This window comes from Herpailurus yagouaroundi, unplaced genomic scaffold (genome assembly GCF_014898765.1).
Source record: "Herpailurus yagouaroundi ecotype Mexico unplaced genomic scaffold, PumYag 28, whole genome shotgun sequence".
Classification (NCBI taxonomy): domain Eukaryota; kingdom Metazoa; phylum Chordata; class Mammalia; order Carnivora; family Felidae; genus Herpailurus; species Herpailurus yagouaroundi.
This window is the reverse complement of record NW_024412376.1, coordinates 4,497,679-4,519,915: the sequence shown is the minus strand read 5'-3', so window position 1 is coordinate 4,519,915 and position 22,237 is coordinate 4,497,679. Positions and strand designations below refer to the sequence as shown.

Genomic DNA, 22,237 nt, shown 5'->3' with positions numbered 1-22,237 from the left:
AATTATCTTAACCCTGGCTACTGATTTATCTTTACTATGTTTTACAATTTGTCATTGACCTGATTTTGGTTTTGGCACTTTTGGGGTTATTCTGGGTAGTTTTTTGATAATACGATATTGTGAAATGATAGACTCATGATATCTGATAACTATCATCTTTTTTGTGTGGTTCTTGAGTTTATAGATAAAACTTTCTTTCACCCTAACCCCAGTAAATATGTGAGGTTTTGTAAAATATTTGCATTACATGTATTATGTATTTATTTTTATGTTGAATGGTTTGAATAGTATATTGTGAAAGAAGCTATAATGATGTATCTTTTTCTCAAAACAGAGGTTCAATTTATCAGTTGCTTTTATAGAATAATAATTTATTCCTGATCTTTTGTAATCCCTGGATTATCATATACTATCCTATATAAAATCATATATAATGTCAATGTCTTCAATTATACTAACTGCATATAACTAAAGTGTATTTAAAAATTTTATTATTATAGGGTGCCTGGGTGGCTCAGTCATTTAAGCAACCAACTTTGGCGCAGATCATGATCTTGCACAAGTTTGAGCTCTGCAATGGGTTCTGTGCTGACAGCTCAGAGCCTGGAGCCTGCTTTGGATTCTATGTCTCCCTCTCTCTCTACCCCTCCCCCGCTTGCCCTCTGTCTCTCTCTCTCTCTCTCTCAAAAATAAATTAAAAAAATAAAATTTTATTATACACATGTTTTGATATTTACAGAAGACATTTTTACATTTTCATGTTTCATTAATAAATGTATTATGCTTCATAATATAAATATTTTCATAAATTATCAAGATTATTTAGTAAATACAGAAAATGGAACACATTAACTATTAATATTGCAGGGGAAAAAAACCCTAAAATCAATGACATGAAAAGGGAAAACCTCCAAAGGCTAGAATCAAAGAGAGTCTACAGTGAAGAATATGTTTTGAAAATACTCGATTTACAATTGAAAGCTACACTAAATTCGGGGCTTAGAAATGTTTTTTTCTTCCAAGATTTTATTTAAATTCAAGTTACTTAAGATATAATGCAGTTTTGGTTTCAGGAGATTTTTTAGTGATTCATCACTTACATATAACACCCAGTGCTCATCATGAAAACATCCCTCTTTAATACCTATCACCCATTTATCACATTTCCCCACCGACCTCCCCTCCAGCAACCCTCAGTTTGTTCTCTACAGTTAAAAGTCTCTATGGCTTGCCTCCCTCTAAGTTTTTATCATGTTTTATTTTTCCTTACATTCCCATGTTCATCTGTTTTGTTTCTTAAATTCCACATATGAGTGCAACCATATGGTATTTGTCTTTCTCTGACTGACTTATTTTGCTTAGCATAATACAATGACTTTATCCACATCTTGCAAATGGCAAGATTATATTCTTCTTGATGGCTGAATAATATTACATTGTGTATATATACACCACATCTTCTTTATCCATTCACCACTCTATGGACATTTGGGATCTTTCCATAATTTGGCTATTCTTGATAGTGCTGCTATAAACATAGGGATGCATGAGCCCCTTCAAATCAGTACTTTTGTATCCTTTGGATAAATACTTAGTAGTGCAATTGCTGGATTTTAGGGTAGTTCTATTTTTAACTTTTGGAGAACCTCAATACTGTTTTCCAGAGTGGCCGCACCAGTTTGCATTCCCAACACTGTAAGAGGGTTCCCCTTTCTCTGCATCCTTACCAACATCTTTTGTTTCCTGTGTTGTTTATTTCAGCCGTTCTTATAGGTGTGAGGTGATATCTCATCATGGTTTTGATTTGTATTTCCCTGATGATGAGTGATGTTGATCATCTTTCCATGTGTCTGATAACCATCTTTATGCCTTCTTTGGAAAAATGCCTCTTCATGCCTTCTGCCCATTTTTAACTGGATTATTTGGGTGTTAAGTTTGTATTTTGGGGTGTTGACTTTGATAATTTGTTTTTAGATTTTGGATACTAACCCTCTATCTGATATGCCATCTGCAAATATCTTCTCCCATTCCATATGGGGCCTTTTAGTTTTGTTGTTTCCTTTACTGTGCAGAAGCTTTTTATCTTGATGAAGTCACAATAGTTCAGGTTTGCTTTTGTTTCCCTTGCCTCTGGAGACATGTCTAGTAAGAAGTCGCTGCACCAAGGTCAAAGACGTTGCTACTTGTGTTCTCCTCTAGGATTTAGTGGTTTTCTGTCTCACATTTAGGTGTTTCATCCACTTTGAATTTAGTTTTGTATATGGTGTAAAAAAGTGGTCCAATTTCATTTTTCTGCATGTCACCATACAGTTTTCCCAACACCATTTGTTGAAGAGACTGTCTTTTATCCATTGGATAGGCTTTCTTCCTTTCTATACATTTGTTGGTCCATTTCTAGGTTTCCTATTCTGTTCCATTGATCTTTGTGTCTGTTTCTGTGCCAGTACCATACTGTCATGATGACTACAGCTTTGTAATGTAGCTTGAAGTCCAAAATTGTGATGCCTCCAGTTTGGTTTTCTTTTCAAACATTACTTTGGCTATTCAGGGTCTTTTGTGGTTCCATACAAATTTTAGAATTGTTTTTTCTAGCTCTGTGAAAAATGCCGGTGGTATTTTGATAGGAATTGAATTGAATGTGTAGACTGCTTTGGGTATTAAATATATTTTAACAATATTTGTTCTTCCAATCCATGAGTATAGATTATTTTTCATTTCTTTGTGTCTTCTTCAATTTCTTTCATGGAGCACTTAGTTCTTTTACAGTCAGAGTAACTATTGATAGATATGAATTTAGTGTCATTTATTACCTGTAAAGTTGCTGTTCATGTAGATTGTTCATTTCTATTTTTGGTGATTTTGGTATTTCTTTCTCTCCCAAAGGGTCCCATTTAATATTTCTTGTGGAGCTGGTTTAGTGTTCACGAACTCCTTTAGTTTTTGCTTGTCTTGAAAATTCTTTATTTCTCCTTCTATTTTGAATGAGAGCCTTGCTGAATAAAGTATTCTTGGCTGCATTATTTCCCATTAAGCATGTTGAATATGTCATGAAACTTTCTTCTGGCCAGCCAAGTTTCTGTGGACAGGTCTGCTGCTAACCTTATGTGTCTAACTTTGTAGTTTAAGGAACTTTTGTCCCTAACTGTTTACAGAATTCTCTATCTTTGCAAGTTTCACTAAGGTATATCTTGGTGCTGACTTGATTTTGTTGATTTTGAGGGGAGTTTGCTGTGCCTCTTGGACTTGAATGCCTGTTCCTTCCCCAGATTAGGAAAGTTCTCAGTATAATTTGTTCAAATAAACCTCCTCCTTCCCCCTTTTCCCACTCTTCTTCTGGGTTGCTATGATATGGATATTATTGCACTTTATGGAATAGCTGAGTTCCCTAAGCCTATATGTGTGATGTTTTCTTCCCTTCCTCTTTTCAGCTTCATTATTTTCCATAATTTTATCTTCTATATAACCTATTCCTTCCTCTGCTTCTCCCGTTGTGATTAACTCAAGTTGGTTTTGCATCCCACTTATAGCATTTTTATTGCAGCCTGACTAGTTTTTCAGCCTTTTATCTCTGAAGCAAGGATGTTTCTGGTGTCTTCTATGCTTTTTTCAAGACCAGCTAGTATTCTTAAGACTTTTGTTCTAAATTCTTGTCATATATATTCCTTATATCTGTTTTGAGCAAATCCCTGGCTGTGATTTCTTCTTGATCTTTCTTTTGGGGAATATTCCTCCATCTTGCCATTTTTGCCTAGGTTTCTGTCTTTTGCAAGTTATGAGAACTTGTTGTGTTCCCTGTTCCTGAGAGTAATGCTATATGAAGAGGTCATACACTGTCCATGGCCTGGAGCTTCAGGAAGTGTTTCTGGTGTATGCTGTGTGCACTGGGTTGTGTTTTGGCTGGTCTTTCCCACAGGTCAGTCCTATGCAGAGTTCCTCCTTGCTTGTACTGGGGAGCGTTCGGACCTTTACCCAGGTATGCTTTGATTTGTTTGGTTAAATAAGCCTAATTTTTTGTTTTAAGTTTTTTAACTTTATTCATTTTTGAGAGACAGAGAAAGACAGAGCATGAGCAGGGAAGGGGCAGAGAAAGGGAGACACAGAATCCAAGGCAGGCTCCAGGCTCGGAGCCATCAGCACAGAGCCCGACGAGGGTCTTGAACCCACGAACTGCAAGATCATGACCTGAGCTGAAGTCGGTTGCTCAACTGACTAACCACCCAGGTGCCCCAAAATAAGCCTAATTTTAAAAAAGCCTGATTCCCCCTTCCAAAGAGAGAGAGAGAGAGAGAGAGAGAAGGAAAAAGAGCAAAAAAAAAAATGATAAAAAACAACTATAAACCTGATTCCAAAAAAGAGAAAGAACAAAAGAAAGGAAGAAAAGGAAATGAAAATAAACGAATGAACCAAAAACTATAAGACTGATTGCAAAAGAAAACAAAGAAAAAGAAAAGAAGCAAGCTTAGTCATATTTCCACCAAAACTGAATCTGATGCTTTGGAGCACTCTATGATCAGTAAGTAGTCTTGCTGCATAAGGGGTCCCTGTGTTGTTCCTCTGGGGGAGAGGCCCTGCTTTGGGTCACAGTCAGATCTGCCTTAGTAAAGATTCCCCTGCAGGGTGCAGGGTGCAGGATGCAGGGTTTGGTACAAGAGGTTCCAGCCTATACCGGGGGCACTGTGTTGCTCACTGAAGTCCAAGTGGGGAAGATGGTGTCGCCCTGCTTTCTTATCCCCAGACGGAAGCCCTCAGAAAGAAGTGAACAATCCCCCTTCCTGTGTCCCAGGTTTCCATCAGATCCCTGCCCTCATACCTTGTGCCACAATTCTCCTGTGTTTTATCTTTGGCACACAGCTGGGATTCAAAACTCCAAATCTTAAAGGATCCGGAAGTATGAACCCACTCCCCTCCTCCAGAGGAGAGCCTCACAGTGCTGCACTTGGCGCCTGTGCAGTTTCACCACCGCACAGGTACCTGGAATTTATGGTAAAGCACAGCAACAAGGTGCAACCAGTTTTCCTGCCCTCTGCATGCACCTCTATCCCTTGCTGTTGAATGGCTGCTCAATGTACCCGCTATGTCTTTTGTCCTTGGAGATGCAATATACCCTCTTCCAAATGTACTCCAGGAAGGGGAACGTTCTCTCCCAGTGTGACCCAGGGGATCCCCACACAGTGCTGTCCACATTCCACTCCCAGGCCTCTGCCCTCCTCCCCAGGAGCACCACTGCCTGCCCATCTCCACTCTGGTGAATGGCAGGGATTTCTAAAACCTCAGAATTTGAGCTCCACTGTTTGCAAAAACTTACAATAGTCAGTTCCTCTTGACTTCCCAGTCAATGGTTTTGGAGGAGTGTTTTTCTTGCATGAACCCAACATGCTGCTCTCTCTCCCCCTTTCTCCTTCACTGTCTTCTCTCTACAAAAAAGGCTCCATCCCCTCTGTGGCACTGTGGCTTTTTTTTTCCCCAATTCACGTATCTGCCCCTTGTATTTGTCACGTCTCCCCCTCTAATTGTGCAAATTGTTCTCTTAATCCTCAGATTGATATCCTAGGTCTTCAAAATGATTTGGTATTGATCTAGCTATGTTCTAGGGTCCTCTTACTACTCCACCATCTTAACTCTTCCTGGGCTTACAAATAAATGTTCAATGAACTGTAGTTTAAAAATGGAATCCCATGGGGCGCCCGGGTGGCTCAGCTGTTTAAGCGTCCAACTTCAGCTCAGGTCATGATCTCACAGTTTGTGAGTTCGAGCCCCACATCAGACTCTGTGCTGACAGCTCAGAGCCTGGAGCCTGCTTCAGATTCTGTGTCTCCCTTTCTCTCTGCTCTTCCCTTGCTCATGCTCTGTCCCTCCCTCTCCTTCGAAAATAAACATTAAAAAAAAAAAAACACACTTTTTAAAAATGGAATCCCACTATGGGACTGAATGTGAGACCTTTTTAAAATAGGTAACTGTAGTTTGCAATTGATAATTTAGAGAAATCAAAAGGACTTTTTTAACTCCTAGTTTTCCCAACTTTTATCAAATGTTTCTTCAGTACTTAATATCATAATTTTTTATCTCTTTATTAATTTTGATATATGTTGAAAAGTATTGAAATGCTTCTCTATTTCTGGAATAAACTTCAAAAGTATATTCTTTTTCATACGTTCACTGGGATTATTTGACAATTTTGATTTAAACATTTTGCAGTAATTTTCCAAAATATGAATCAGTCATATTCATATGGGACACGTCCCAGTCATATTCACCTGGGACACATGGTTATTGGAGGAATCAACAACTTCCATGATTTAATTCTATGTCTATGTGCCTGTGAAGGGCACTGGAAATAGAGATTTTTAAAATGTACACAATTAATAACATTCAGAAATATGAGATATTCATGCTTTAATTTAGAGACATCTAAATAAATGGAACAATATACCAGGTTCATGGTTTGAAAATCACATCATGAACATGGTTGTTCCCCACAAATTCATGTATAGATTCAAAAAACCCCAATCAAAATTTCTGCAATGTTTTTTTATTTTTTAGGGGGTGTGGTAAAAATGGAAAATTTGATTCCAAATTTCACATACAAATGCAAAAACCTAAAATCACCAAATCCATATTCAGAAAAAAGTATAAAATATGAAGACACAATTTACCTGATTTTGTGAATTAGGGTAAGAATAGCTGGTATTAGTTTAAGGGGAGATATATGGATCGATGGAACACAAAGTAGGTGATGAACTGTTTTTCAATAAAGGTACCATGGTAATTCCATGGGAAGAGAAGATCGTTTCCCAATAAAGGGGGTTAGAGCAATTAGATATATACAGAGAGAGAAAAATATGCCCTAATACTTCACTTACAAAAATTACTCAAAATGGATCACAGGCATATACATAAAAGCTAAAATCAGTAAACTTCTACAACACTTATGAGAAAGCTTCACAACTTTGGGTCGGATAGGACACAAAATACAGAGCCAAGCCACATACTGGGGAGATAATCTGGCAAAATATTTGCATGCAGTTTATATTAAGAATTTTTATACATGATAAAAAAAACAAACATTAAAATATGTAAAATATGTGAACATTCAAAAGAGACATTTGAATGTCTCATAATCATATAAGACACAGTCCAATACAAATTAGTCATCACAAAGATAAAATTAAAACTGCAATGAAATACACCTTGAAATGACTAAAATATAAGAGACTGGAAATAACAAAAGTTGGTAAGAATAAGGAACAACTGCCACTCTCATACATAGATGGTTGAAATGTAAAATACTGTGAGAACTTTAAAATGCAGTTTGATGCCTTTTTACACATTTAATAGTATAATTAACATGTGACCCAATAATTCTATTCTTAGAAATTTACCCAAGATATGTGAAAACTTATGTCTAAAAAAGACATGAATATTCTTTAGAAGCATTTTTCAGAATACTCAAAAACAAAAACAACCTAAAAGGTCATTAATAATTGCATGAATCAGGGTGCCTGGGTGGCTCAATCAGTTGAAAGTCTGACTCTTGGTTTTGGCTCGGGTCACAATCTCACAGTTTGTGCGTTTAAGCCCTGCTTTGGACTCTGCACTGACAGTGCAGAGCCTGCTTGAGATCTTTCTCCCTCTCTCGTTGCCCCTCCCCCCATTCAAAATAAATTTAAAAAATTGCATGAATCCACAAACTATGTCATATTCATACAAAGAAATACTACTCCACAGTAAATACCAATGAACTACAGATACATTTAATCATGCAGTTGAATATCAAAATTATAGGCAAAAAATCTAGAATTGAAAAGGATCCATACTCTATTATTTCACTTATGTGAAGTTCAGTAGTGGGCAAAAATAATGTGAGAGAATTAGAAGTTTCAGATACTAATGGGATTGACTTAGACTCCTCCAAGTCAGTGGAGTTATGACAGAACTGTCTGTGGTAATGTCAATGTCCTAATACTTCTTTTATCCACATCTAATTAAATATAACATAAGTAGAATTAAAAAACAAAACTCAGTAAACCAGAAGGAAAACAATATAAACAAATATAATGAGGACTACCTAGACACATCCTAAGTCCTTGTGCTGAAATGAAAGACAAAGTCACAATGCTTTTATGAATACAAAGACAGATGGGTTCTAAGGATCATCTGTCCAGGTTTGGAGCTGACTTGGTTGCTGAAGTCTTCATTGATAATGGGTACAAATGGTCTTTGACCACCATTGTTGAGAGTCCTGATGAGTTCCATCAGTGTAGGTTGGTGGTCTTGTAATACCAAGGAAAGATTATTGTGGTTGTATTCACTCAGCTACACTATATCAAGAAAATAAAACTACTTCTCTTCTGTTGGTGGCCATTACTATAGACAGAAAAATCCCTGGTGAGCAAGAACAGTTAGTCACTGTATAATTTACTGAGATATATTCTTACAATGTATCAGAGGGAAGAAATTAGAGATATATTTAGTCAAAAGCCTAATGAAATCCTAAAAACTAGGATCATCTGACTAACACTTTAGGGATCAATGCAGGTTTTTCCAGATTTGAAGGCTAGGAAGTCATTTGGTCACTTAAGAATCAACTTCATGCTCTAAGCACCACTGGTCAGTGACCACTCTAGTTAATGATATGAAGATGGAGGGATAGAATGTAAAGACTTATTGTAGCTTACTGCAGTAGGTCCTGTTAAAAGATAAATTGAGGCACATTAAAATTTTTAAGATAAATTCTTAGCAAAACTCCATTCAAACTGGGCAGCATTCAATCTAGCAAAAGAAAGATTTGAGGAGATTCCATTTGTATACAGAATGAAAAACTTTTATAGGCAGAAGGGAGTGGGAACAAGGTAATTATACTGGCAGAAAAGCATGTTTATTATTACAAAATTCCATTCCTTTAGGGGATAGCAGGGGTCTATCAGGCAAATAACTTGTGCTGATAAGGTGATTCCTGATGGACTGATTGAGGATTCTATTTCTGTGAGAGCAAAGACAAAACCGTAATGAAGTCTTGGTGTGGTAGCATGGGGATTAGCCAAAGTGACTCCACTTTGGGTCTGTTGTCATGTTTTTAATAGTCTGTATAGCTATAATAAAACAGTGGCCTACCCAAGATAAATTCCTATTTAGATGTCCTTGAAACCCAGTGGGGCAAGCCACCACTTCCTTTTGCTTCACTGTGACTCCAGCCTAAGTTTCCAATAAAGATTAAGAGTGCCCAGATGATGAAATAGGCAAGCAAATCAAATAATCAGTTCAGAGACAACTGAATTGCCTCTTCTGTCCCAGGAATAATCTCTAAAAAACTATTCAGTAACTGGGATATAAAGTACCCCAAGTAAACACTATGGCAAAAGATAGACAAAATTCCCTGCAAGCCAAGGGCAAAAAAATAAGACAACCAATAGTTCATGGCCATGTAGATCTGGATGTTAGGCCATAGAAAGTCTAATGAGGAATTTGATGGTCTGTTGTTGGGAGAGACACAGAGACAGCACAAGGGGCAGAGAGAGAGAGGGAGAGAGAATCTCAAGCAGGCTCCATGCTGTCAGTGCACAGCCTGATGTGGGGCTCAGTCTCATGAACCATGATATAATGACCTGAGTCAAAATCAAGAGTTGGATGATTAGCTGACTGAGCCTCTCAGGCACCCCCAAAATGTATTCTTAAAGGAGAAATTTGAAAAGGTAAGTGCACAACCAAGAGTTAGCTCCCAGTGGAACACACACTCAAGACAGACAGTAGAGGCTTTAAATACGGTAATTTCCTTGAAGGGGACAGATGGAAAGGAAGTCCAAACTGACTATAAAAGAACCGTAACAACGTAATTAAACGTCGTATTTTTCTTTTATTCCCTCTGTGTCTATCCCCAACACACGAGGCTACTGAGACAAGAAGGTAGCAAATAAGAGTCAAGGAGTGGTAGACACTAACACGGTCCCCTTTTTACTGCCATATTTCTTCACAGAATCAAGGTGATAATGAATAAAAATGATCATTGCCACGAGGTCAAAACTCCCAAGGTGATCCTGCTATGGTTCATGTATCAGTGGATGCGAGATGTTCTAAGATGGCAAAGATATATAAGAAATAAACTGCTGAACTCACTAAAGATGAATGTAGCCAAATGGTTTGGTTTGCTATGGTAAGGATGGGAAAAGGGTAAAGTGGTGCTGCAGACACTAGTCATACTGATCACTTGGCCATGGAATAAGAGAACAACCCCAACAGGTAGAGAAGAAACATCTTAGTCTCAGAGGTCGAGGGTGGGAGGAGAGTCAATTAAACTCTTGGCTCTCACTCACAAGACACATGACCTGGCCTTGCCAATTCAGAATGCTTTGATGATCTTGTCCCAGACTATCACCAATTCCTTTAACCTAAAGGTTGGATACCCATTCTGTTAGGAAACCATAAGCTGAGACTTGTTAACTATAGAGTTAGACAGCTTCTGCCCAGGTAAACTTTTGAGCACAGATATGGTTCCTCTTAGCCAGCTACATTTTATTAACTCTGGAGATCTGCATTTACTACCTAAGGGAAAACAAAACTTTCTTGTGTACTCTCCTCAGGCCCATAGCTACTACTCTGATTGCTAGATCTATCAATTCATTGACCTTCTTGAAGGTCAAGAGTTCTTGAAGGTCAAGACCTTCTTGAAGGTCAATTCACTGACCTTCTTGAAAACCATTAGCTGTTTGTTTTTTTTTTTTAGCAGTTTCTTCTTGTTAGTTTCTTTTTTAAAGATTTTATTTTTAAGTAATCTCTATACCCAACGTGGGGCTTGAACTCACAACCCTGTAATCAAGAGTCACATTCCACCAACTGAGCCAGCCAGGTGCCCTCTATTAGCTATTTCTTTAAATACTTCAGATATTCTAAGATTACCTCCTACATGTCCCTTCTGGCATTTATGTTTCTCTTACATTAATAATCCTGCCTTTCAGTTTCCTAAGAACTGGACCCCAACCTCACATTGGCAAAATGCTGCTGAGATTCCTACAAATGTCTTGGCAACAATGATTTCTCCCAAAATAGGCCAGTGTATTGGATCTAGGCTTGCTAGTATAGCCAAATTAATTTTCTCTTCAGAAAACTGCAGGCTGCTTGGCAGCAAATGGTTAAACATATTCAAAGGTTTGCCTATCAAAAGAAATACATAATTGGTTTACTTTTGTACTCATTTCCTATTTTTCCTATCAAAAAAATTTACCATGCTTAATGGCTTAAATAATACATGCCTTATTTTATAGTTCCGGAAGTCGAAAGTCCAAAAGGTGTCTTACCTGGACTAAAATTGAAATGTTGAAAGCTGTGCATTCCTTTGGAACTCTTGAGAAAATCCATTCCCCTACCTTTTACAGCTTCTAGAGGCCACCTGCATTCTTTGGTTAATGGAATCTTCATCTTCAAAATCACAGTACATCTCCAAATATCATTTTCACGTGTCCTCTGACTCTGACCTGCCCCCTGTCATTATTACATTGGACCTGCTCAGATAATATAGAATACCTAACACTCTCAAAGTCCCTAACTTGATCATATCTTCAAAGACCCTTTTACCATGTAAGGCAAAATTACAGGTGCATTGCATATATAAACAAACTGCTGAAAAAATTCCAAATATATTTTGAGTAATACACGTGAACATTTCCATGTGTCTGCTCTATATGTTACAAAATGCAGTTGCTACAACTATTCTTTCTGGCTTATCCATAAAAGTAACATACCATCATTTCCATAGATCCTAATCATCACGGAGGTGATCCCTATTCAATATGGCAGGATACTAAGGGCAGGAACACCAGCAGAAAAGAATCACTGGGGAAATGATGGATTATCAAGGGTGGCACTAGGGTAGAGCAGGCAAGCCACCTAGGACTACACATTTTTAGAAGGCACACACTCTAAGGCCATGCAATTGTTGACTCCACATGTTTCGTGGAAGTGATGGTTCCAACTGGCTACCTTAGGAAACATTCTTCCCTAAGGAGGGGATTAGACCATGGAGAGGAGAGGTGGAAAGCTGGCAGCTTGAGGCTCCAAAGAGGACAGAGAATTTTATCAGCAGGGTCTGAAAGCCGCTAACTCCCAAAACAAAGGGAGCATTCCAGATCTAAAGGTGCTAACCTGTGAAAAAGAGACAGGAGCAATTCAGGGATTTCTGGTTTCAGCTGTGACATATAAAGAGTCTGGAAGTATCACTCCCACCTTAACTAAAGAAAAAAAAAAGCAGAACAAAGGCAATTGAATAGGGAATGATCTTTTGTAGATGTTGCTGGAGTAACTAAATGTGGATATGCAAAAAAAAAAAAAAAGAATTTAGACATATAGACTTTTATCTTTTCTGCAAAAATCAACTCAAAATGGATCAGAGAAAAAAAAGTTAAGGAGAAGGGAAAGAGGATAGCATAAGTGAAGCACAGGGGAGTTTTTACGGTGGTGAAACTATTCTGTGTGATGCTATAATAGCGAATACAGGTCATTATAAATTTTATCAAAATCCTCAGAATTGTCTAACACAAAAAGTGAACCTTAATGTAGACTATTGAATTTAGTTAATTACAATGTATAAATACTGGCTGATCCACTATAAGAAATGTACAACAATAAGATGCTTATAATAGAAAAACTGTATGCTGGAATTGGGGTAGAGGGTGGGGTGGGTATATAGAACTCACTGCAGTATCTGTTGGATTTTGTTGTAAATCTATTACTATATTTTAAAAAATCATAACTTATTTTTTAAATAGATTGAAAGTATGCACGGGTAAAACATACATTCTGCAAATGTATGTTTGTGCTTATTAAAGACTGGAACTAACCTGGCTATTGGTTTTTTTATGCCTTTTATGTATTTTTGTTCTTGCATTAGTTTTTATCACTTGATAAATTTTTTCTTGGTTCTCAGATATGACACACATTCATAGTTTCTGTAATGATTGGATCAACTAAGAACGACCTATACTCCTAAAGTATTTCAAAGTTGTAAAATGTTGCACACAAGGGAAAAATAAAGAAGTACTGTCTGGGACTGGGGGAAGTCATGGATAATTAGAAGCTTGCATTATACTACTAAGATAAACAAGAAGTAAACACCATTATTCCCAGAGTGAACAACAAATTAACCATAATTAAAATATTTTTCCATGAATGACCTTTGGCATATAGTAATGGGTATAACTAATACTTTTTATACTATTGGGGACCAAATTCGTTTTAATTTCATCAGACAATGCTTAGAGATCACAGCTTTACTGCTCTGGGTTCCCACAGTGATGGGCCTTCTTTGGATTATATTAATTCTTGAAAAATGTGAAATACTATCAAGTATGTAGACATTCTGCCACAATCATAACATTTTTATGTGGCCTGCACTGAAAAACTATTTTGTGTGTGTGCTGTATGATATTTAATATTTAAACATATATGACTACAGATAGACTTTATAATCCAAATAATATTCTTTTTTAATTTTTTTTTAACATTTATTTATTTTTAAGAGATAGAGCACAAGTGGGAGAGGGGTAGAAAGAGAGAGGGAAACACAGAAACCGAGGCAGGCTCCAGGCTCTGAGCTGTCAGCACAGAATCTGACGTGGGGCTCGAGCCCACGAACTGTGAGATCATGACCTGAGCTGAAGTAGGACCCTTAACCGGCTGAGCCACCCAGGCGCCCCCCAAATAATATTCTTGATATGCTAGTAAATAAGTCACCAAAAAAAGCAGCTAAGTTTCGTTGGGGTAGGTGGAGTTCAACAACAAGATCACAGAAGGCAATCAAGGATAATGGGGGGTAGGGGAGAAGAGCCCTTGAGCACTATGTCTGATTAGGACCCCATGCAATTGCAGGCATCTCAGACCAGTACACAGCGGATTTCATCCACTGGCCCTGAATTTCCTTTGATATTCACTGGCATATTGGAACCAAAGAACTTTATCCCATAGTAATGTAAAGAAAATGTATGATTCTGATATTCCCATTAAAAGTTCTTTATGAAATAATCCAATGTAACAACAATACAATCTGATTGGGTGGGAAAATCCCCAAAAGTTCCACTAAAAACAGACTGACCCCTGACACTGGTAAACTCCACAAACAAGAAGCTGTTCACCCATAAGAAACAGATATCACCAGCCCACCTACTGCTTCACCTGAACCACTTGATCACGGGGGTCTTGCCAACAAGACTCATCTCATGCCCAGAAAATGTAGTTTACTGGAGAAACAGTGTACCTCTGAGCCTTCTACCACATTGATGATAAATTGCTGATAATTTACAGAAGTGAATGCTGATGAAATAACCAAAAACTGTATGAAAGATATGCACAGACCACTCAAGAATAAAACCCAAAGTCAGATACCCTCAATTCAAAGAAATATACATATAAATAGCTCAGGACATAGCACATTCACCTACTGATGCATAGCCTAGAACAATGCAGGCACATGTGCAGCAGAAGACATGTGCCAGGAAAGAAACAACTGCATGAATCTTAATAGTAAAAAATTGAAATAAACTTACATTTTCATTGACATAGAACAAACTATAATATCAATAAAATACTAAAAGCAATGAAAACAATTGGACTAAGCTATATTCAAAAACAGATGACCTTTGCAAGTGTAATATTGAGTAAAAGGCCAAGTGACAAAATGAAATGGTGAGTATGACATAATTTTTTTTGATAAACAAAAGTGGGCAGTGAATTGTCCTATCAAGAGAACAGTCCTAAAGTATATTTTAAGGAATAGGATATAATTCAAAAGGACATTATTTCAGAAACAAACTTTCACATGCAAAAAAACCCTTAATAAATAAAAGGACTGGTAGGGTAAATAAAGCAACTGTTTTCTGAATACAATCTCTGGAGTAATAAAGATGACAAATTAAATATTTTGTAAAAATGTCATGTAAGTTATTGGGTTGTTGTGGGAAGTGAGATGATTCATTTTCAGAAATGCCAAATAAAAGCTGTGCTGACTAGTTAACAGTAGGTTTAACCTATTAGAAATATATATGAACCCCCTCCCCTCCCCCGACACACACACACACACACACACACACACACACACACACACACCATAATGGAGTCCCAAAACTTCAGACACCTCACTTCCTGGTTCTTCCATTCTCCATTTCGCTGGCTTATTTCTTTTCAGACTCTGCAATGAGCATGCACCAAAGGAAAAAGGAGAGATGGAAAGTCTCTATCACCTCAGGGAATGTACATTTGTTCCAATCAGACTACTTTTTGCCTTACGTGGGCATAGGGACATCCAGGTAAGGCTGTAATCTCTGTAGTACTCAGCCAATGAGGAGCCAGGGGAGGGACATGCATGCTAGCAGATAAATTGTCTGCTGTAACTGCTCTGAGTGTGCCTGTCCATCAGACACCCGCTCTTGCAAGAACATTGATTAAAGCCTCGCCTTACTGTGCTCCAAGTTTCCAGTGTCCCTCTTTTGACTGGGTCAGTGAGCTTTTTCTAACAGTTGTAAATCCTATTATTTTGGGGTAATGTGGTCTAGATATGGTTAAACATTACACATATATGGTTAAAAATGCAAATATAATCACTAAAGGGAAATTGAAAATATATATCCACTGAATCACTAGAAGAAATAGTGGAAGAAAGAAAAACAAAACACATAGACCAAAAGAAATAATAAAAATTCAACTGAAAAACAAATGTGGCAAAGTGAACACAGAAAACATAAACATTTTGAGACAAGTAAAGTTATAAATAATATGTAAGAAGTAATAATAGCTACATGTAGTGAGGTATCCTGGAGGAGATTCTGGGACAGAAAGATGCCATTAGGTAAAAACAAAGGAAATATGAACAAATTATGGACTTTAGTTAATTAAAACAATACTCAAAAAGTAATAATCATGTTTAAGGGGATAATCTTATAAATCAAAGACAGAGTGAATAATAAATTAAAACCAAACATAGATATTGAACTTAATAGTACAGAAAAACTAAATGTAAATAGAAAATTATCAGGGAAATACCAATTAAAGAAAGTTATCATGTGTACAGATACAGATGTATGCCAGACCAGATAGACTTTAAAACCAAAAGAAACATGAGAGATAAACAGATTCAGTATTTATTTAAAGGCAAAATGTTAAATTTCTAGGAAGATATAAAAATTGTAAATATGTTTGCACCATATAAAAAGCTACAAAATATATAAAGCATGCATTAAGTAAATTATAGTGAGAATTAGGCAAATCCAACTCTACAGTTGAAGGTACCAACATTATTTCTTAAGTACTGAGAATTCAGGCAAACAAAACCAATAAAAATGCAGATGTGAGACATTCACTTAAAAATTATAATGCAATCAAGTATACAGAATTTTGTTCCAGTTAGTTTACATCTTCTCAACCAAATGTGAAATATTCAAAATTATCTCCATTTATAAGTATATGAAAGCAGTCACAACAAAATTCAATGATTACTTATCTTACCAAGCACAACTAAAAAAAAATAGCAAAAAGCTAAATAGAACAACACATCAAGACATTATTAATTAAATTCTGTGAAGTCAGAAGTTAAAATAAATGAAGATCTCACAAATGCAGGAACAGCAATTAGGAGATGAGGAGGTAAACAACAACACACATTTAATAACTTAGTGAACCAATGCAGTCACTTTGGAGGAATTCAGGAGAGATGATTGAGGTGATAATTATAGAACTGTTGTTAACATTGTGATACAGAAAGGTAGATATTACCATTAATGGTTACACAATGAAGAAACTCTACCTCCTCTGTTTTTTTTTTAAATTTTTTAATGTTTATTTATTTTTGAGAGAGAGACAGAGCGTGAGCAGGGGAGGCGCAGAGAGAGGCAGAGACACAGAATCCAAAGCAGGCTCTAGGCTCTAGCTGTCAGCAGAGTCCAATGCCGGGGTCGAAACCACCAACTGTGCGAATTTCATGACCTGAGCCAAATGGCAGTTTAACCAACTTAGCCATCCAGGCACCCTGAAAATCTACCTCTTTAATCCATGCTACACTTACCTGCTACTTAAACTCTTCAAATGCTTTAATTTCAAGATGAGTCAGTTATCACATGCCCCATATCTCCCTTAGATATCTGATAAATGGTGGAGCTTTTGAGAAAAAAAAAATCTTTCTTTTTTATATCACATCTATAAGTCTACACAAGAAACACAAAGAAAAATCTTTATTTTAAAAAAATTAATGTTTATTTATTTTTGAGAGACAGACAGACAGACAGACAGACAGCACGATCAGGGGAGGGGAAGAGGGAGACAGCAAGACACAGAATCCAAAGCAGGCTCCAGGCTCGGAGAGCTGCCAGCACAGAGCCCAACATGGCCCGAACCCACAAACCACAAAACCATGACCCAGAGCCACAGTTAGGCGCATAACCGACTGAGCCACCCAGGCTCCCCCAAAGAAAAATCTTTAGATAAGCAATTCATGTTTGTCACTAACCTGTGAACGACCACAGTCACATTCCTCAGGCGGTTCCAAAATACCATTGCCACAGAGTGTATTTTTATTTTGGTAAGACAATTCTGAAACTATTTGACTCTGAAGACATTCAAATTCAGGCTGTGAAACCATTCGGTTAAATTCATTCATGCTGCAACTGCTAAAAAACTTCACACCATGGGAACGCCTAAAAATAAATTATATTCTTCAGACAAATGGAATAAAGTCAGTTTTAAAGAAACCCTCCTCAACAGAGTACTATGAATTCTACATTTCACTTACTGGGGAGCCAAGGAGGGGAAAATACCATTTTCCTTAAGTTTTTATTTAAATACCAGTTACTTAACATACAGTATCATATTGGTTTCATGTGCTCTTATTTTTAATACAAACCGTAAATAAAAGCAGTGAGTCCATTTTTATTATAATTCCATATAATAGACATCTACCACATAAAGGAAGTTAAAAAGACATGAGTTCAAATATATTAAAACACTTTACAGTGCTTCACACACAAAAAGCTCTCTTTAAGAATATCTTATTTTTACTTTTATTGTCAACATAAGTCATAATTACTTATAAAAATGAAATGTACTAGGAAATTTACGTAAACTGAAGGAATAAAAAATGGTTGATTATGCTAATGAAAAATCAAGGTTATTTATTCTTTGGTATCAAAATCAATCAATTAAAATATATCAACATTTTTTTTTCAACGTTTATTTATTTTGGGGACAGAGAGACACAGAGCATGAACGGGGGAGGGGCAGAGAGAGAGGGAGGGAGACACAGAATCGGAAACAGGCTCCAGGCTCTGAGCCATCAGCCCAGAGCCCGACGCGGGGCTCGAACTCATGGACCGCGAGATCGTGACCTGGCTGAAGTCGGACGCTTAACCGACTGCGCCACCCAGGCGCCCCAAAATATATCAACATTAAGTATATAAAATCTACAAGCCCTAGATTCTGTTTTATTTTATATTTGTACATTTCTAAGTGTACTACTTAATGGACTTTTCTTTAATTTTGTAATAATCTAAATCTTAGATAAATAATATAATACAGTTCAAAGAATAAATTTTGTTTCCTGAAAACAGTTAAGAATAATTGCCAAAAACAATGTTAATAACTCTAAGTATTTTAATGTATAATTCTTGCATAGAAATGAATTCTCCTTAAGCAGACCCTTCAATATCAGGAAATAGTGGTACATTACTATTACATAATCCTCAGATTCCATTCAAATTTCTCCTTCTTCACAATATTGGCACTTTATAGCAAAAGGATCCAGTTCAGAATCAACCATTGCATTTACTTCTCCATATCTACATTTGTTATCCACATTTGTTGTTGAATTTCATGACCTTGAAAGGGTTTATGATTTTAGGCTGATTATTTGCTAAAATGTCCCTCAATTTTAGTGCCTAGGTGGCTCAGTCAGTTAAGCATCTGCCTTGGACTCAGGTCATGATCTCATAGTTCGTGAGTTCAGGCCCCAGGTCAGGCTCTGTGCTGGAGACCTCAGCCTGGAGCCTGCTTTGAATTCTGTGTCTTCCCCTCTCTGCTCCTCCCCTGCTCACACTCTCTCTCTCAAAAATAAGTAAATATTTTTTAAAAAATTTAAAAAAGGGGGGTTCAGGAAGATGGCGGTGTAGGAGGACGCTGGGCTCACCGCGCCTGCTGCTGATCACTTAGATTCCACCTACACCTGCTAACTGACCCAGAAAACCACCAGAAGACTAGCAGAACGGAGTCTCCAGAGCCAAGCGCAGAGAGAGGCCCACGGAAGAGGGTGGGAAGGGCAGCGAGGCAGTGCACGCTCCACGGACTGGTGGGAGGGAGCCTGGGCGGAGGGGCAGCCTGCGGTCAAGCAGAGCCCCCAGTCTGGCTTGCAAAAGTGGAGGGGCTGGATGGAGTGTGTTCAGACAGCAAGCGCGACTTAGCATCTGGGAGGTCTTAAGTTAACAGCTCTGCTCGGAAAGCAGGAAGACTGGAGAACAAAGGGAGGGAGAGTTTCTGAGCCCCGGGACAACAGAGCTGTTTGGCAGGTAACAAAGGCGCTTGCCAGCACCATCTCCCTCACCCATCCCCCAGCCAAAATTCCAAAGGGACCCAGTTCCTGCCAGGTAACTTGCTTGCCCTGCACAAACACCCAACGCTGTGCTTCTGCGGAGCCACCCCTCCAGCAGCGGGTCTGACTCCCTCCCACTGCCACAGGGCCCCTCCTGAAGTGGATCACCTAAGGAGAAGCAAACTAAGCCTGCCCCTCCCACCCCAGCTAATACGCCAGATCCCCAGCACCACAAGCCTGGCAGTGTGCAAACAGCCCAGACGGGCCACGCCACCCCACAGTGAATCCCGCCCCTAGGAGAGGGAAAGAGAAGGCACACACCAGTCGGACTTTGGCCCCAGTGGCGGGCTGGAGGCAGACATCAGGTCTGACTGCGGCTCCGCCCACCAACTCCAGTTACACAGCACAGCACAGGGGAAGTGCCCTGCAGGTCCTCCATACCACTCCAGGGACTATCCAAAATGACCAAATGGAAGAATTCCCCTCAGAAGAATCTCCAGGAAATAAGAGCTAATGAACTGATCAAAAAGGATTTAAATAATATAACAGAAAGTGAATTTAGAATAATAGTCATAAAATTAACTGCTGGGCTTGAAAACAGTATAGAGGACAGCAGAGAATCTCTTGCTACAGAGATCAAGGGACTAAGGAACAGTCACGAGGAGCTGAAAAACGCTTTAAACGAAATGCATAACAAAATGGAAACCACCACGGCTCGGATTGAAGAGGCAGAGGAGAGAATAGGTGAACTAGAAGATAAAGTTATGGAAAAATAGGAAGCGAGAGAAAGAGAGATAAAAAAAATCCAGGAGTATGAGGGGAAAATTAGAGAACTAAGTGATACACTAAAAAGAAATAATATACGCATAATTGGTATCCCAGAGGAGGAAGAGAGAGGGAAAGGTGCTGAAGGTGTACTTGAAGAAATAATAGCTGAGAACTTCCCTGAACTGGGGAAGGAAAAAGGCATTGAAATCCAAGAGGCACAGAGAACTCCCTTCAGACGTAACTTGAATCGATCTTCTGCACGAACATAAAATAGTGAAACTGGCAAAACATAAGGATAAAGAGAAAATTCTGAAGCAGCAAGGGATAAACGTGCCCTATCATATAAAGGGAGACCTATAAGACTTGTGACTGATCTCTCTTTTGAAACTTGGCAGGCCAGGGGCGCCTGGGTGGTGCAGTCGGTTAAGCGTCCGACTTCAGCCAGGTCACGATCACGCGGTCCGTGAGTTCAAGCCCCGCATCGGGCTCTGGGCTGATGGCTCAGAGCCTGGAACCTGTTTCCAATTCTGTGTCTCCCTCTCTCTCTGCCCCTCCCCCGTTCATGTTGTGTCTCTCTCTGTCCCAAAAATAAATAAAAAACGTTGAAAAAAAAAGAAAGAAACTTGGCAGGCCAGAAAGGATTGGCACAAGATCTTCAATGTGCTGAACAGAAAAAATATGCAGCCGAGAATCCTTTATCCAGCAAGACTGTCATTTAGAATAGAAGGAGAGATAAAGGTCTTCCCAAACAAACAAAAACTGAAGGAATTTGCCACCACTAAACCAGCCCTACGAGAGATCCTAAGGGGGATCCTGTGAAACAAAGTACCAGAGACATCACTACAAGCACAAATCATACAGACATTACAATGACCCTAACCCGTATCTTTCTATAATAACACTGAATGTAAATGGATTAAATGTACCAACCAAAAGACATAGGGTATCAGAATGGATAAAAAAAAAAAAGACCCATCTATTTGCTGTCTACAAGAGACTCATTTTAGATCTGAGGACACCTTTAGATTGAGAGTGAGGGGATGGAGAACTATTTATCATGCTACTGGAAGCCAAAAGAAAGCTGGAGTAGCCATACTTATATCAGACAAAGCTAGACTTTAAATTAAAGGTTGTAACAAGACATGAAGAAGGGCATTATATAATAATTACAGGGTCTTTACATCAGGAAGAGCTAACAATTATAAATGTCTATGTGCCGAATACCGGAGCGCCCAAATATATAAAACAATTACTCATAAACATAAGCAACCTTATTGATAAGAATGTGGTAATACAGGGGACTTTAACACTACACTCACAGAAATGCATAGATCATCTAGACACATGGTCAATAAAAAAACAAGGGCCCTAAATGATACATTGGATAAGATGGGCTTGACAGATATATTTAGAACTCTGCATCCCAAAGCAACAGAGTATACTTTCTTCTCGAGTGCACATGGAACATTCTCCAAGATAGATCATATACAGGGTCACAAAACAGCCCTTCATAAGTATACAAGAATTGAAATTATACCATGCATACTTTCAGACCACAATGCTACGAAGCTTGAAATCAACCACAGGAAAAAGTCTGGAAAACCTCCAAAACATGGATGTTAAAGAACACCCTAGTAAAGAATGAGTGGGTCAACCAGGCACTTAGAGAAGAAATTAAAAAATATATTAAAACAAATGAAAATGAAAATACAACAATCCAAACGCTTTGGGATGCAGCAAAGGCAGTCCTGAGAGGAAAATACATCGCAATCCAGGCCTATCTCAAGAAACAAGAAAAATCCCAAATACAAAATGTAACAGCACACCTAAAGGAAATAGAAGCAGAACAGCAAAGGCAGCCTAAACCCAGCAGAAGAAGAGAAATAATAAAGATCAGAGCAGAAATAAACAATATAGAAT

General features: G+C 38.1%; 1 protein-coding gene across 7 annotated transcripts in view; it reads right to left on the bottom strand.

Annotated features, from left to right (window-relative positions):
• Positions 1-22,237, bottom strand: part of LOC121015688 (A disintegrin and metallopeptidase domain 3-like) — a 127,441-nt gene that overhangs the window by 33,325 nt on the left and 71,879 nt on the right. For 6 of the 7 annotated variants that reach the window (XM_040452964.1, XM_040452915.1, XM_040453192.1 and 3 more), the window contains one exon: positions 17,480-17,666. The exons of the other annotated variant lie outside the window; for it this stretch is intronic. In XM_040452964.1, coding sequence (XP_040308898.1) covers positions 17,480-17,666 — 187 coding nt within the window. The remainder of the gene's footprint in view (positions 1-17,479; positions 17,667-22,237) is intronic. 7 annotated transcript variants of the gene reach the window in all.